The 17,586-nt window shown below is 46.7% G+C and overlaps 1 protein-coding gene across 1 annotated transcript in view; it reads left to right on the top strand.

Annotated features, from left to right (window-relative positions):
* ncanb (neurocan b) overlaps positions 1–11,980 on the top strand; it is a 245,912-nt gene extending 233,932 nt beyond the window's left edge. Inside the window, exons 15-16 of the mRNA XM_029696021.1 lie at positions 8,522–8,704; positions 9,685–11,980. Of these exons, the coding sequence (XP_029551881.1) occupies positions 8,522–8,704; positions 9,685–9,890 (389 nt within the window). The 3' untranslated portion in view covers positions 9,891–11,980. The remainder of the gene's footprint in view (positions 1–8,521; positions 8,705–9,684) is intronic.
* Positions 11,981–17,586: the final 5,606 nt, after the last annotated feature.

Here is a 17,586-nt window from a genome sequence, read left to right as displayed (position 1 = left end):
GTCCAAACCAGAGCACCCTGGTCCTTTGGAGCAGTTGGGCCAGAAGTGTCCTGGAACACCTGCCACTGTCTCCGCCTCTACATGCCTGTTACCAACTATACCTGGAACACCTGGAACACCTGCCACTGTCTCCGCCTCTACATGCCTGTTACCAACTACACCTGGAACACCTGGAACACCTGCCACTGTCTCCGCCTCTACATGCCTGTTACCAACCACACCTGGAACACCTGGAACACCTGGAACACCTGCCACTGTCTCTGCCTCTACATGCCTGTTAACCAACTACACCTGGAACACCTGCCACTGTCTCTGTCTCTACATGCCTGTTACCAACTACACCTGGAACACCTGTCACTGTCTCTGTCTCTACATGCCTGTTACCAACTACACCTGGAACACCTGCCACTGTCTCTGTCTCTACATGCCTTTTACCAACTACACCTGGAACACCTGTCACTGTCTCTGTCTCTACATGCCTGTTACCAACTACACCTGGAACACCTGCCACTGTCTCTGTCTCTACATGCCTTTTACCAACTACACCTGGAACACCTGTCACTGTCTCTGTCTCTACATGCCTTTTACCAACTACACCTGGAACACCTGCCACTGTCTCAGTCTCTACATGCCTGTTACCAACTACACCTGGAACACCTGCCACTGTCTCTGTCGCTACATGCCTGTTACCAACTACACCTGGAACACTTGTCACTGTCTCTGTCTCAACATGCCTGTTACCAACTACACCTGGAACACCTGCCACTGTCTCTGTTTCTACATGCCTGTTACCAACTCTACCTGGAACACCTGTCACTGTCTCTGTTTCTACATGCCTGTTACCAACTACACCTGGAACACCTGCCACTGTCTCTGTCTCTACATGCCTGTTACCAACTACACCTGGAACACCTGTCACTGTCTCTGTCTCTACATGCCTGTTACTAATCACACCTGGAACACCTGCCACTGTCTCTGTCTCTACATGCCTGTTACCAACTACACCTGGACACCTGCCACTGTCTCTGTCTCAACATGCCTGTTACCAACTACACCTGGAACACCTGTCACTGTCTCTGTCTCTACATGTCTGTTACCAACTACACCTGGACACCTGCCACTGTCTCTGTCTCTACATGCCTGTTACCAACTACACCTGGAACACCTGCCACTGTCTCTGCCTCGACATGCCTGTTACCAACTACACCTGGACACCTGCCACTGTCTCTGTCTCTACATGCCTGTTACCAACTACACCTGGAACACCTGCCACTGTCTCTGTCTATACATGCCTTTTACCAACTATACCTGGAACACCTGCCACTGTCTCTGCCTCTACATGCCTGTTACCAACTACACCTGGAACACCTGCCACTGTCTCAGTCTCTACATGCCTGTTACCAACTACACCTGGACACCTGCCACTGTCTCTGTCTCTACATGCCTGTTACCAACTACACCTGGAACACCTGTCACTGTCTCTGTCTCTACATGCCTGTTACCAACTAGACCTGGAACACCTGTCACTGTCTCTGTCTCTACATGCCTGTTACCAACTACACCTGGAGTACCTGCCACTGTCTCTGTCTCAACATGCCTGTTACTAACTACACCTGGAACACCTGCCACTGTCTCTGCCTCTACATGCCTGTTACCAACTACACCTGGACACCTGCCACTGTCTCTGTCTCTACATGCCTGTTACCAACTACACCTGGAACACCTGCCACTGTCTCTGCCTCTACATGCCTGTTACCAACTACACCTGGACACCTGTCACTGTCTCTGTCTCTACATGCCTGTTACCAACTACACCTGGAACACCTGCCACTGTCTCTGCCTCTACATGCCTGTTACCAACTACACCTGGACACCTGTCACTGTCTCTGTCTCAACATGCCTGTTACCAACTACACCTGGACACCTGTCACTGTCTCTGCCTCTACATGCCTGTTACCAACTACACCTGGAACACCTGCCACTGTCTCTGTCTCTACATGCCTGTTACCAACTAGACCTTCTCTCCTGTACCTTTCCTCTGGGGACAGAGAAGCAGCTCAGCCTGACACCCCCATGGACCTATTCATGAGGATAGTGTGTACGGACCAGTACTTCACCGCGGACAAAATGGTAACTTCTACAAAAGCGTGGCCACGGTGATATCCTGGGCCGTATACCCTCCCTCTGTAAACCCTTGTGGTCGGACGAGCAGTTGCCATACTAAGCGGGGATGCAGCCAGTCGAGATGCTCTCAATGGTGCCACTGTAGAACTTTTTGAGGCTCTGAGGGCCCATGCCAAATCTTTTAACTCAGTCAGGGTCTCAACTTACTGTTGAGAGTTAGAATAATAGAATACACAAGGTGCAATTTTGACATTTTGTAGTGCATCAGCAGTCACTTAATTAGCCCATGTCAACAAAAACAAATTGATTGTTAAATGAGTCTAGCGGCCAGCTATCTAAACTCGTAGTCAGCATGGTTGAGTTACCGACCGGGTGGGGCCCATTGATTATCAGTTATCATATTAAAAATTGCTAAGATTTGCCTCCACCCTTGTCACGTCCTGACCAGCAGATGGAGCTAGTGTTTTAGTTTTGGGGTCAGGACGTGGCAGGTTTGTGTTTGTATATGTTGGGTGGATGATTGGGACTTCCAATTGAAGGCAGGTGTGTATAGTTGCCTTTGATTGGAAGTCCTATATAGGTGTGTGTGTTTGTTTTGGGGGTTGTGGGGAATTGTTGTGTGCACTGCGTTTGTTTGAGCCTGCTACACTGTTGCTGTTGTGAGTATTGTTTGTTGTTTTGTTTTTTCTCAAGTGGATACCTTACATGTTTTTAGCAGTAATAAACATGAGTGTCCACAATCCCGCTGCGCCTTGGTCCTTCTATCTCCCATACGACATATTCAACGACAAGTACGACTTGTTCTGTGACAGAATTCCCCACCAACACAGGACCAAGCAGCGGAAGAAGGCTGGCAAGGACTGGGAGACCGAGAGGCACCCCCAATAATTTTTTAGGGGGGGGCACAAGGGCTGTGTGACGGGGCAGGAGCTGCCCGCCAGTCAACAGTCGCCAGAGCTGCCCGCCAGTCAACAGTCACCAGAGCTGCCCGCCAGTCAACAGTCGTCAGAGCTGCCCGCCAGTCAACAGTCGCCAGAGAGGTCAGACTGCGCTGAACTGCCGGAGTGGCCAGACTGCGCTGAACTGCCGGAGTGGCCAGACTGCGCTGAACTGCCGGAGTGGCCAGACTGCGCTGAACTGCCGGAGTGGCCAGACTGCGCTGAACTGCCGGAGTGGCCAGACTGCCCTGAACTGCCGGAGTGGCCAGACTGGCCTGAACTGCCGGAGTGGCCAGACTGGCCTGAACTGCCGGAGTGGCCAGACTGGCCTGAACTGCCGGAGTGGCCAGACTGCCCTGAACTGCCGGAGTGGCCAGACTGCCCTGAACTGCCGGAGTGGCCAGACTGCCCTGAACTGCCGGAGTGGCCAGACTGCCCAGACTGTCCCGAGTGGCCAGACTGCCCAGACTGTCCCGAGTTGCCAGACTGCCCAGACTGCCCCGAGTTGCCAGACTGCCCCGAACTGCCAGAGTGGCCCGGCTGCCTGGAACGGCCAGAACCGGAGCCACCTCCAGGATAGGTGGGTTGGGGAGGGAGGGTGTAGCACAGTGCCGTCGGTGACGGCAGCCACCCTCCCTTCCCTCCCTTATGGTTTAGGGGTTATTGTTTGTTGTTTTTTGTTGGGGTATTGGGGATTTTCATGTGTTTTTCTTTTTAGGTGCATTCCGGGGACTGCACCTTGAGGGGGGGGTACTGTCACGTCCTGACCAGCAGATGGAGCTAGTGTTTTAGTTTTGGGGTCAGGACGTGGCAGGTTTGTGTTTGTATATGTTGGGTGGATGATTGGGACTTCCAATTGAAGGCAGGTGTGTATAGTTGCCTTTGATTGGAAGTCCTATATAGGTGTGTGTGTTTGTTTTGGGGGTTGTGGGGAATTGTTGTGTGCACTGCGTTTGTTTGAGCCTGCCACACTGTTGCTGTTGTGAGTATTGTTTGTTGTTTTGTTTTTTCTCAAGTGGATACCTTACATGTTTTTAGCAGTAATAAACATGAGTGTCCACAATCCCGCTGCGCCTTGGTCCGCTGCGCCTTGGTCCTTCTATCTCCCATACGACATATTCAACGACAAGTACGACTTGTTCTGTGACAACCCTATGGCAAAATGTGTTTAATAGCCTGAAATTATTTATAATATTGCCAAATCTTATCTCCACCCCATGGCAAAATGTGTATAATAGTCTGAAATTATTTATAATATTGCCAAATCTTATCTCCACCCCATGGCAAAATGTGTATAATAGTCTGAAATTATTTATAATATTGCCAAATCTTATCTCCACCCCATGACAAAATGTGTAGAATTGCAGCAAACCTGCTTTAAAACGAGCCTCTCATGAGAATTTTTTTGTGGGCCCCACCCCCACATCAAAGTTGCCCATCCCTGCACTAAGTCTTTTGACTCATTACATGCACTGCTGCTACTGTTTATTACAGTATCTTTCCTGTTGCCTAGTCACTTTACTCCTACCTATATGTACATATCTACCTCAATTACCTCATACCCCTGCACTTCGACTCAGTACTGGTGCCCCATGTATATTGCCAAGTTATCGTTACTAATTGTGAATTTATTCCTCGTGTTATTATTTTTATATTATTTCTCTTTTTTCTCTCTACATTGTTGGGAAGGGCCCGTAAGTAAGCATTTCACTGTTAGTCTACACCTGTTGTTTACGAAGCATGTGAGAAATAACATTTGATTTCATTAGACTTTACTCACAGTTCACCTTAACTCAGCTGCCTGCCATGACAGCTGCAAGGCACGGCATTGGCTGGGAATGAAGCGTGCGTGTGCGTGTGTGGGTGTTTGTGAGTGAGAGAGAGAGAGAGTGTGTGTGTGTGTGCGTGCATGTGTGTGTTGAAAATATGCTTGCGTGTTGTTTGTGTAAACATACCCACCTCCCCCCAATCTAATCTGCTGAGACATGATAGCCTCTAGGAGTAGCTTCAGCCCACAGGGCTCGGAAAGTGCTGGATGAATCCAGGCTCTAACTGTCTTCAGCTTTCAAAAGAACACTGCACCAGCCTGACACACACTCCTGCTAGCCTGCCAGCCATCCCCAACCTAGACCCAGTCAGTAAGTGCATATCTGGGTTGTGTTATGGAGCGCCATGTCTGGTCCTGTGTCTATTCATCTGTTGACACCGGGCACTCGTGTTAGTAATGTCCCTCCTAGTCTCTGCTACTGCACACTGAACACAGTGAGTAATAAACTGGGGTTTTCTGGTTGGCTGAATTTAAGGTGTGAGCCATAGCAGCAATCACTGTACTGGCAGTCTAAACAAACGCTGTTAACACAATTTACTGATTTTTAGCACTATTAAAAGTGGGGTAATCTGATATGGCTAGCCATTATTAAGGTGTCTAATTATATGGCTAAGTAATATCATGGCTATGTGATTAGGGTAGCTCAGTTAGTAGAGCACGGCACTTGCAATGTCAGGATAGTGGGTTTGATTCCCGGGACCACCCATATGTAAAATGTATACAAACATGACTGTAAGTTGCTTTGGAGAAAAGTGCCTGATAAATATTATAAATTATTGTATTGTCATAGCCTACAGATAATTAAGTAGAATTCACGGCACTATGGTTGTGAATAGTATGTGCTTTTTGCACCTTAGCTGTAAATCACACCACTGTATTGTGGCCCCTGTATTGTATTGCAATAATGAAGTTAAAATTACTTGTTTTGAGTTGATCTTCCTCACCCAGAAAATGCATTTCTTTGTTTTGAGTTGATTTTGCTTCCACAGAAAATTAATCAAGATAATGTCACAACTTCCACCGAGGTCGGTCCCTCTCCTTGTTCGGGCGGCGTTCGGCGGTCGACGTCACCGGTCTTCTAGCCATCGCTGATCCATCTTTCATTTTCCATTGGTTTTGTCTTTAGTTTCTACACACCTGGTTTTCATTATCCAATTCCATGTTCATGTATTTAACCCTCTGTTTCCCCCATGTTTGTTGTGCGTGATTATTTCTATGTTCAGTTCGGTTCATGATGGCTGGTTTTTCCACGGGTGCTGTGTTCACCGTGCATAATGTTTACCGTTGGTTATTGGTCAAGTGTATTTGTTTGCCTTGTGCCTTTGTTTTTTTGAGTAAAGTACGTTGCTCACTCATTCTGCTCTCCTGCGCCTGACTTCATGCACCAGCTACACTCACCTTTTGACAGATAATCTGTCTTGTTTGAAGATATTCTGACTTGTTTCAAGCCTTTATTTTGGTGAAAGTAAGCAAAATGATCTGCTAGTGCACAAAGATAATTTGTCTTAGTAAAACACCAGTTATCTTACCCAACTTGTATCAATCCTTTTTTAGGCGAGGTCTGTCCTACAGTGGGAACTTTCCAGACTGACATTTGTCGATGTTACTGCTTTTAGAAGGCCAGACCTCCCCCTGGGCCGGTACTGCAGTCACAGACCAGTCCTCCCACTGGGCCTGTACTCCAGTCACAGACCAGACCTCCCACTGGGCCGGTACTGCAGTTACAGACCAGACCTCCCCCTGGGCCTGTACTGCAGTCACAGACCAGACCTCCCACTGGGCCGGTACTGCAGTCACAGACCAGACCTCCCACTGGGCCGGTACTGCAGTCACAGACCAGACCTCCCACTGGGCCGGTACTGCAGTTACAGACCAGTCCTCCCACTGGGCCGGTACTGCAGTCACAGACCAGACCTCCCACTGGGCCGGTACTGCAGTTACAGACCAGACCTCCCACTGGGCCGGTACTGCAGTCACAGACCAGACCTCCCACTGGGCCGGTACTGCAGTCACAGACCAGACCTCAAACTGGGCCGGTACTGCAGTCACAGACCAGACCTCCCACTGGGGCTGTACTGCAGTCACAGACCAGACCTCCCACTATGGCCGTACTGCAGTCACAGACCAGACCTCCCACTGGGCCGGTACTGCAGTCACAGACCAGACCTCCCACTATGGCTGTACTGCAGTCACAGACCAGACCTCCCACTGGGCCGGTACTGCAGTCACAGACCAGACCTCCCACTGGGGCTGTACTGCAGTCACAGACCAGACCAGACCTCCCATGGTGACGTACTGCAGTCACAGACCAGACCTCCCACTATGGCCGTACTGCAGTCACAGACCAGACCTCCCACTATGGCCGTACTGCAGTCACAGACCAGACCTCCCACCGGGGACGTACTGCAGTCACAGACCAGACCTCCCACTGGGGCCGTACTGCAGTCACAGACCAGACCTCCCACTGGGGCCGTACTGCAGTCACAGACCAGACCTCCCACCGGGGACGTGCTGCAGTCACAGACCAGACCTCCCACCGGGGACGTACTGCAGTCACAGACCAGACCTCCCACTGGGGCTGTACTGCAGTCACAGACCAGACCTCCCACCGGGGACGTACTGCAGTCACAGACCAGACCTCCCACTGGGGCTGTACTGCAGTCACAGACCAGACCTCCCACTATGGCCGTACTGCAGTCACAGACCAGACCTCCCACTGGGGCTGTACTGCAGTCACAGACCAGACCTCCCCCTCTGGCCATACTGCAGTCACAGACCAGACCTCCCCCTCTGGCCATACTGCAGTCACAGACCAGACCAGACCTCCTACTGGGGCAGTACTGCAGTCACAATGCTGGGATACCTGGAAAATACATATTTCCTCCCCTTCTTCCCTCCTTTCCTCTACTCCTTGGAGTTATTACTGATCTGATAGTTCCACATTAATGTATTAGGAATATCATACGGACCTCTCATTTTCACCACGTTCAACCATGTTTCAAATGAGCGATCAGCGATTATTTCAAGGAAGAGAATGAAGGATTTACTGTAGTCAGCAGATGGGTTGTTGAATTGTAACTGTCTGGGGGTTAGTTCATGTACTGAGGGCTTTAGGTTTCAACTGCAGGGCTGCCATCTAGGGAATGACAGAGGAACTGCACCTTCACCCCCAGTCAACCCTCCTCATCCTTCGTCTCTCATTCGTCTCCCTTCTAATCCGGCCAATGAGAAGCAAGCGTGGGTGCATTCCTAACACCTGTCACACACTGTGGCCCCTAAGGCCCCTGTCCCCTCTAAGATAATTTGTGCATAATGAAGTTGCCCCTACACACTGATCTAAGGTCAATTTTGTGTTTTCCTCCTGAATAGTAAATGCTAGATTTGGTGGAGGGTAAACTGATCCTAGATCTGGTACTATGGGGAACTTTTAGCCAGAGCTGAAAGGTCAGTGAGTCAGTGTGAGGTCTCATGGGGGACAAGGGCATAAAAGGGACATGCACCCAGGCAAAGAATGACTGTGTGGATGTACACTACTGTGAATGCTGGTAATAGACATCATATTATGACCTCATGTCCCACTCATCCATTGCTGTGCTTCTATCTCTCCCTCTCTCTCTCTCTCCATTGGTAGTGCTGTGTGGCAAGCCACCCAACGTGGAGAACGCCTTTCTGATTGGCCGTAAGCGGTCCCGCTATGACATTCATTCATTGGTGCGTTACCAGTGTGCCGACGGGTTCCTCCAACGTCACGTCCCCACGGCCAAGTGTCGTGCCAACGGCAAGTGGGACCGGCCCAAGATCATCTGCACAAAGTGTGAGTGACCAAGACCATTAAAGGGTTACATTTTATGTCTATGGGGTTAATGCTCAAACAACAGGAGAGGAAAAGACACGACAATTAGATCAGATTCCGTAGGAATACAAGACTCTCCATAGAAGTTGTAGCATGTACTCTATTTTGAACAGCTTTTCATCAGATAGAGGTTGTGTGATGATGGTATTGTCCTTTTAATGTAGATGAAAGTAAGTTATAGCTCTTTTTCTGTGAGATTGACAGCCAGGGGTTTGGAGGAATGCCAGAAACACCAATAAGAAACATTTTATTGTACCATCCTCCCATAGAGTAATAAAAGTCCCTCTGCAGAACAACGGCAACATCCATCTTTCTTTATGACAGCAGGATCTTTCATATTGTAGGATGATATATTTTATGAAGTCATTAGAAACCTTATTCTCCTTTCACCTTTCAAACGGTGATATTTATTTGGCTCGTACTGATGTAATGGATGGCTGCTGTTTAAAGTGAAAATATGGAGCCTTGTTATTTGTTTTATTCCGTGCATTTTGAGTGCAATGTTGTTTTCCTGCCATCGTCATTTGTTAGTCATCATTATCCTGGCAAGGTAGACTTTTTGTTGGCAAACCCAAACCAGGACCAACGGATCCAATTTGGCAGCACAACATAGGAAGGAAGTGGCTTACTCAGGCCGTGAGTGGGAGAACAGTCCTATGCTAATACATGTAGAGAGCTCGGCGCCCACACTGTTCAATGTAAAGTAGAGTAGACACTCAGAGCTGAGTGGCTGATGTTGAGAGCTGTATATCTGTGGTGTTGACTTTTTGTCCCCCCCTCCCTCCTCTCATATACCTCTCTCACTCTATCTCATCCTTGACTCTCCCCGTTGCTTCCGCTCTACCTGTCACACACCCCTCTACTCCCTCTCATCCGGTCTCGCCTCTCTCTTACCCCTCACTCCTCCCCTTTCACCCCCTTTCACACCCTTCTCTCTCTAGCCCGGCGAGCCCACCGCTACAGACGGCACCATGATCACAGCGGGCGATGGGAGCGTAAAAAGCACAGTAAACACAGCCATGGACACGGTGAGGGAGGCCACCACGGAGGAGACCAGGGCCACAGGCACGGCCATGGACACGGAGGCCACCACGGAGGGGACCAGGGCCACAGGCACGGGCATGGGCACGCTCATGCCCACATCTGAACCAAAAGCCTCCACTGCCCAAACCACACCTCACTGCCCAGTCTCCCTCCTCTACTGCTCTCTTCCCCCTGTCTACCCCCTCTCCTGCCCTTTTCCTGACCCCACAGCCTGGCTCCCTGAGCCAGCATGTATCATAATCAACTCTGAGGCCTGACAGCCCACTGCTAGGCCTCACTGAGACAATAACAATCCCTTTGTACTCTTTTCTTTACCTTCACCACTTTCGTTTTCTTTCATTTATCCCTCCCCCTTCACGACCTACTGTCATCGAGTCAGTGAGGACCCAGGATACGGGGCTTTGCTCACCTAATAAAGCTTTTTTTTACATAAACAATCGTGGAGGAAGAGGTTTAGTACAAGCTGTAAATAGTGACAACATCATTGGAATCAGAAGTTGAGGAATAGATAGATACATACAGTATATCCATGTTTTCCATGAGTCTTCATTTTAACACCTTTATTTTTAAGAGACTTGTTGTGTGAGTGTATTTCCTGACTTTGCTGTTTTTGGTTAGCTCTTTGTAAGACATTTGACTTAATAACCTACAACAGTTATTCTGAACAGATTGACATGCTTTGCTTTGACACTGGTGCTTGTACTGATTGAGTAGCGTTGTGTTTCATCATTGTAAGACAGACACTTTGGACTGGGTGTACTAGGTGCACAGAGGAAAACAGAGACAACTCACAGTTAGCTTGTATCTGAGTCAACCTCACGCCACCGAGGTCAAATCAAATCAAATCAAGCATCCACAGCAGTCCTTTTTAAAGCTGAACTGGAAATGTTACTTTAATGGTTTCTTCTAACAATATCATCCTACTGTATGTGTTGCCTTTCTAAGTCATTCTGTGTTCCTGCTTAAGTACTAGAGGAGATTGCTAGTTGGTAGTGGAGAAACCCAACCCAGAAAAGCTGTTACCTTTGGAACTGGCCAGATTAAGTCTGGTTTTCCAGCTAGCTAATAGGCAATGATCCTTCATTAGAATCCTCTCATGCCTATCACCACACTCTCCTATTCCATCTGTGTCTCTAAATTGAGGGTCTGTTCATCATCTATCTTAGAGCTCTACTTCTCTGGGCAGCTGAAGAGAAATTGTTCTGTCAGACTGTCAGAGAGAGAGAGAAGGACATGTGGAGAAATAGAGAGAGAGAAAAAATGAGAGAGGAGCAAGGAATCCGGACTCTTAATTACAGTTGGCCCCGTTCTCCAGCACATCAAACAGAGGGACGACAGGGCTCTCTGTGCAGCCGTCGGGTACAGAGCTGGGCCCATAATTAGCTTCAGAAAGTACTGCTAGTAGGACATGGGGCCATAAAGTTGGGATGACTACCAGGAGAGACCTGGGCTGGGGGGAGGGCAAGGAACCAGAGCTGTTGGAGAAGGCAGAGGTGGCTGGGTTCAGAGCCCAGTCTCAGTGAGGGTTGTGTGAGGTTAACAGTAGGGCGACAGGACCCACAGAAGATGCTAGAAAAATTATAGATGGTTAGAAGAAATAAAGCACTTTTGTATTTCTGGACATGGAGGCAATCGGCTGTCGTTCACATTGTTTCACAATAGTTTTAAACAGGTCTACTGCAGCCTGCAGCCCGGTCCGGCTGGAATAAGACCGGGACACCTCCTCTCTGCTGCCGCTAGAAAATGAGACACGTTTTATTTTTCACTGCAGGGTCCGACTGATTCTCTAAAGCTCCTTTATCACCTTATGCAATTCCTCTGAGTTTACATCCCCCTCTTTCTCTTTCTTTCTCGCCTTTCTCTTTTTGCTCTCTTTCTCTCTCCCTCCCTCGCTCCTCCAGTTCTTCCCTTGTCTTTCATCCTCAGCCCTTTATCCACCTTGTCAATGACACAGATGGGGAAGAGAAAGAAAAGAGAGAGAGGCTCCATATCAGTACAATTCATCTCCCTTAAGGCATGCTTAATTAATGAAGAGGTTATCATCCTGACCTTTGTCCCTGGCTGTGATGACAGTGGCTATGCTCTGATGGATAGGGAGCCACAGGCCTTTCACAGCACTCAAGCTCTGACGTCTTTAACATGTCAGTCTAATACCTGCTTTTTTTCTATCCGTCTACTATTCCAGACATTACAGACAATGGATTGACTATGGGTGGGTGGGTGGGTGCTCCTTAGGCATTTAAATCAGCTGAGATTCTCATAGAGAAAGCGTGATGACTATGATTAATATGGACTTAAGCAGGACAATGCGTGTCTGTCTCTCACAGTAATACGAGGGACAGAGTGGAGTGTGTGACAGGAAGAACAAATATGAACAGAGGTGATTGGATCTCTCTCTCGCGTAACAGAACTATAAAACTATAACAAACAGAGACTCTGCTGAGACAGAGACTGTGCTTGAATGAGGTGTGAGGTTCCAATCAGATGTTGGATATGATTAGGGAGTAGAGATGGAGTCCTGGTTGTTTTATAGGACAGTGGAGGCTGACCAACATGTCTTGCTTGGCTGGTAGTCATTCTCTAGTCTAGGAGGATGCTGTTATCTCCCCACCAGACCAGCTGGTTATTGCAGGTCTCCTGGAGCAATGGGTCAACTCAGCTCAATGTGCTCCGTGGATGGTGTCGGCCTGCTCTGATGCACACAGATATACCCTCAATCTCTGACACTCTCAGACACATACTCTCTCTCTCTATCATAGAGACACATTCTCTCTATCATAGAGACACATTCTCTCTCTATCATAGAGACACATACTCTCTCTATCATAGAGACACATTCTCTCTATCATAGAGACACATTCTCTCTCTATCATAGAGACACATACTCTCTCTATCATAGAGACACATTCTCTCTATCATAGAGACACATTCTCTCTATCATAGAGACACATACTCTCTCTATCATAGAGACACATTCTCTCTCTATCATAGAGACACATACTCTCTCTATCATAGAGACACATTCTCTCTATCATAGAGACACATTCTCTCTCTATCATAGAGACACATACTCTCTCTATCATAGAGACACATTCTCTCTCTCTATCATAGAGACACATTCTCTCTCTATCATAGAGACACATACTCTCTCTATCATAGAGACACATTCTCTCTCTATCATAGAGACACATACTCTCTCTATCATAGAGACACATTCTCTCTCTATCATAGAGACACATTCTCTCTCTATCATAGAGACACATACTCTCTCTCTATCATAGAGACACATTCTCTCTCTATCATAGAGACACATTCTCTCTATCATAGAGACACATTCTCTCTCTATCATAGAGACACATACTCTCTCTATCATAGAGACACATTCTCTCTCTATCATAGAGACACATTCTCTCTCTATCATAGAGACACATACTCTCTCTCTATCATAGAGACACATACTCTCTCTCTATCATAGAGACACATTCTCTCTCTATCATAGAGACACATTCTCTCTCTATCATAGAGACACATACTCTCTCTCTATGAAAGAGACACATTCTCGCTCTCTATCATAGAGACACATTCTCTCTATCATAGAGACACATTCTTTCTATCATAGAGACACATTCTCTCTCTATCATAGAGACACATTCTCTCTCTATCATAGAGACACATTCTCGCTCTCTATCATAGAGACACATTCTCTCTCTATCATAGAGACACATTCTCTCTCTATCATAGAGACACATTCTCTCTCTATCATAGAGGCACATTCTCTCTCTATCATAGAGATACATTCTCTCTCTATCATAGAGACACATTCTCTCTCTATCATAGAGACACATTCTCTCTTTCCCTATCTGACTCACTCTCCCACTCTCTCTCACCCTCTCTTTCTCTGACACATACACACACGCTTACACACTTTCACCATGATATACACCCTCGCTTCAGCTTCAAACACACACACGCAGCCACCCGTTTTCTCCCTCTCTTCCAGCCGCCCTCCCTCTCCAGCTCTGTAGTCTGGATGGCCTGAAGGCAGACAGACGGCCGACGATGGGATCGCTGCTTCATTTTGATGAACCTTAATTATGAAGACGAGTCACTAAACAATTGAGGTCGCCCACAGCTGTCAGCTGCCGCGGCACGGCATGGTCGCCCACAGCTGTCTGCTGCCGCGGCACGGCATGGTCGCCCACAGCTGTCTGCTGCCGCGGCACGGCATGGTCGCCCACAGCTGTCCGCTGCCGCGGCACGGCATGGTCGCCCACAGCTGTCCGCTGCCGCGGCACGGCATGGTCACCCACAGCTGTCTGCTGCCGCGGCACGGCATGGAGAGAGAGAGAAAGAGAAATCCATTTCACTTGCTTTGGCAATGTAAACATATGAGTGGGAGTGGGAGAGTAGTGGGATACTGCTTAATTAGAACTGCATCAGTGGGGTGTCTGTGTCTCTGCACTCTGCACGGTTGGCAAACTGGGAAGGTGTGGATGAGTAGATGCGCAGTCAGGTAGCGTGTGATTGGATCAGAGGGTGGAATAATATGAGCAGAGGAGAAGTTCACTTTCTGTCGTCTGTCTCAGGTAGCAACAGACAAGCAGCCTGAAAGGAAGAAAACTCTGTTAGCATTCTGAAGCACAAGCTGTAATGAGACGTTAACCTTGCCCTTTTGTATTTACGTTGTTCTGGGAGTGAGAGGAGGAGGACAGGAGCGAGGCAGGAGCAGGGAGGAGAAGGGAGAGAGCACTGCCCTCTATTTAATCTGGGTCTGCGTTAGCAGGAAACATCCATCAATGACTACATACACTGCTTTAGTATGATCAACGTGTGTATCTCATCTCCATCTCCTCTCCTCCTCTCCTGTCCTCATTTCACTCCTCCTGTCCTCCTGTCCCCCTGTCCTCCTGTCCTCTCTCCTCCTCCGCCCCTCCCCTCCCCTCAGTGCTGGTGCCCAGCAGCCCATTGAGGGCAGTTAATCCTGACACTAAACCCCAACACCACACGACTCTCTACTGTAGCTCACCGTCATCTTTCTACCATGCTGCTGGTGAATCAGATGACAGCTCTGTAGCAGCAGAGGCATTAAAGCCACCGCTGTGTCAGTTCTGTCTCCAGCCCCTCCAGCAAAAGGAGACTCAGCGTAGCGGCAGTCGCGTGCTGAAGACACCTGCTTTCTGACTGCTACAGATTAGCATCACCTGTTATGGTATTAACCCTAGGAGAGAATGACATTCACTCTATGAGCCTGAGAAGCTGTGGTAGATATGGATGTTTTTATGAGATGATTTTTGCTAGATACCACCCATATCAGATGTTAAACTTCGTACATCGACAAGCTGATCAGACTGGGGAATAACTATTGAATCTGTTGGCACTGCAGACAGACCGCTCATTCATTTCATGGTTAGTCTGTCAGAGGTACTGTTAGAGTGTCTGTGAGACTTGCAGCATGACTTGATAGGCCTACGGTAAATTGCTGGCTGGTACTTAACCTACCTATCCTCAGTGTCTTTGCAAGCTGACTTTTTGAACTTGTTCATTTCCTGGTTCATTTGTTTTTGAGTTGCCAGACATTATTCTCTGTCCCTCCCTGTGTGTTTTTAATCTACTCCAAAACAACATTGTGTGTTTGTGTGACTGTTTTGACCCCAAGATCAATTCCTTCTGTTTTACATGATATTCCCATAGCAGAGAAATGGTAACCCATAGCTACCAAGCACTGAGTATTCATTAGTTATGTGAACTAACTAGGTTGGCATCCTAATTGATGTACAATTCCCTTACTAGACCAGAATTTGTTTTATCTGGAGTGTTGAAATTATTTCTAAGAATTAGCTGTGAAGAGCTTATTTACCCCTTTTTGTATGTGGTTACATACAGTACAGCTTTACATACTGTTAACTGAGTTAACATTTTGTCACTGTCAAGAAACCAGCACTTGTTCCGAGGAAGGAAGCTACAAACTGAGAGAATAGGAAACGAGGGGTCCAGACGCATAGCAGCCAAGACCACGAATCAGTCCTCTTCTCCTCTCGTCCTTTCCTCCTCTCTGTGATGTAAATACTTTTTTTATCCTTTTGAACTCTGGGTGTGTTTGTTGCTTAGACTCGCTGGACCATATTCATACAGTCTCAGTACCCAACGCTCCGTTCACCAGACAGATGGAAGAGACACAACACTGTTTTTATGCCGCTGCTGCCACATCGTTAAAATGAGAGGATCAACACTTCCTATGGTGAGCCTAAAGTGACACATTACAGTTCTGATACCACACCGCCTCCCCCAGAATGCAGCAGCACTACAAGGACTACAGTACAAGCACAGATAGGTTGTGTGATGATCTTGATGATGAGACAGACTGTGTGAATCTGGTCCTCAGGTATTCATCCGTATTTATTGATGTTCTTATAAATTCCAGTCCTATCATATTGTATGATATTCTTTACAAGACAAATGATAATTAAAAAACTTTGATTGGATCCGTTACATGGCTGTGTGTGTGGTTATATAGATTTAGATGTTGGGACGTTGGTCTGATACTGTACACCACAGTCAATGATGCACTGTGTGGTCGTGGTGATCAGATCCATGGTAAGATATGGTAAATGGAGTCTTTTCATCAAATGTTGGCATGCAAGTTTTTTGAAAGATACAAAATCAGAAATTCTGTCAGAGAATTGACTTTTCCAAATACTGTATTGTAAAACCAACACTTAAACGTTTTTTCATTGAAATATGTCTCCTTCATTCCTTCATAAATATATATATTGTCTTTAACTTTTTTTGACAATAAACAAAAAATGCATAGACAAAAACAATAGACAACTGAACATCTACACACCTACGTCTCAACAAACATTAATGACATAACACTTGCTCAGACCCACATGTTCTCACCATATCCACACCAGTGCTTGTAAGACTCTGCCCCATATGACTTCATATTGTGTTATGTTGTTTCTGTTTGTAGCCAGATTTGATCAATATTTAAATAAAGCATTTGATTCTTCCATTCTCTTAACGTTGGAGTATCATTTGACTTCCAGTATTTAAGTAATAACTTCCTCAATATAAGTGATGAAAATAATATTGTCCACCTATCCACCAAGCTAGAATTCGTAACATATCATACGTTTTCATAATGAAACATATTGTACGTTTTTCAAATCATAACATATTGTACATTTTGCAAATTTGTAACATATAACACAAATTGTAATTTGTAAGATATCATATGAAATGGGTGATGGACATCCACAAATTAAAACATAACATACGAAACGTAACGTATCATACTAAATGGAGTCTTGGATTTGAATACATAATAATACGAAATGCTCTGAGACCAGGTTGAAATTCTATTCATTCGTTTATAATGGATTAAGCATACATTGTCTCTTTAACTGTAATTTAGTTTGTTATGTTGCAACACTCCCTCCATCTTGTGCCAATTACAGTTATTTTTAAGTCTTGATTCTAATAGCTGATATTTTTTTCTAAGAGATTGTCAGTTGGATAGGCTCTCTGCAAGGTTTTGTCGAGCTTACCTATCATATGATATATTTTTCTGACTCAAATTCCCTCATGTCCAAAAGCTTTCATTGTCAAAATTTCGTGATATAACATTTTTAAGTTGCATATATTTGAAAATGTCTACATTGGTCAGTCCAAAGTTGCTTTTTAATTCAGAACAATATCTGCTTCCTTTGTGGTGCTTGTAAGGGTTTTAGAGAAAGACCAAGGACAGCTTTGCATATGAAGTACAAAGCAAAACTAAACCGGCTTCGGGGCAAATT

The sequence above is a fragment of the Salmo trutta genome, chromosome 17 (genome assembly GCF_901001165.1).
Source record: "Salmo trutta chromosome 17, fSalTru1.1, whole genome shotgun sequence".
Classification (NCBI taxonomy): Eukaryota; Metazoa; Chordata; class Actinopteri; order Salmoniformes; family Salmonidae; genus Salmo; species Salmo trutta.
The sequence above is the reverse complement of the archived record's forward strand: the minus strand, read 5'-3'. Positions and strand labels throughout refer to the sequence as shown.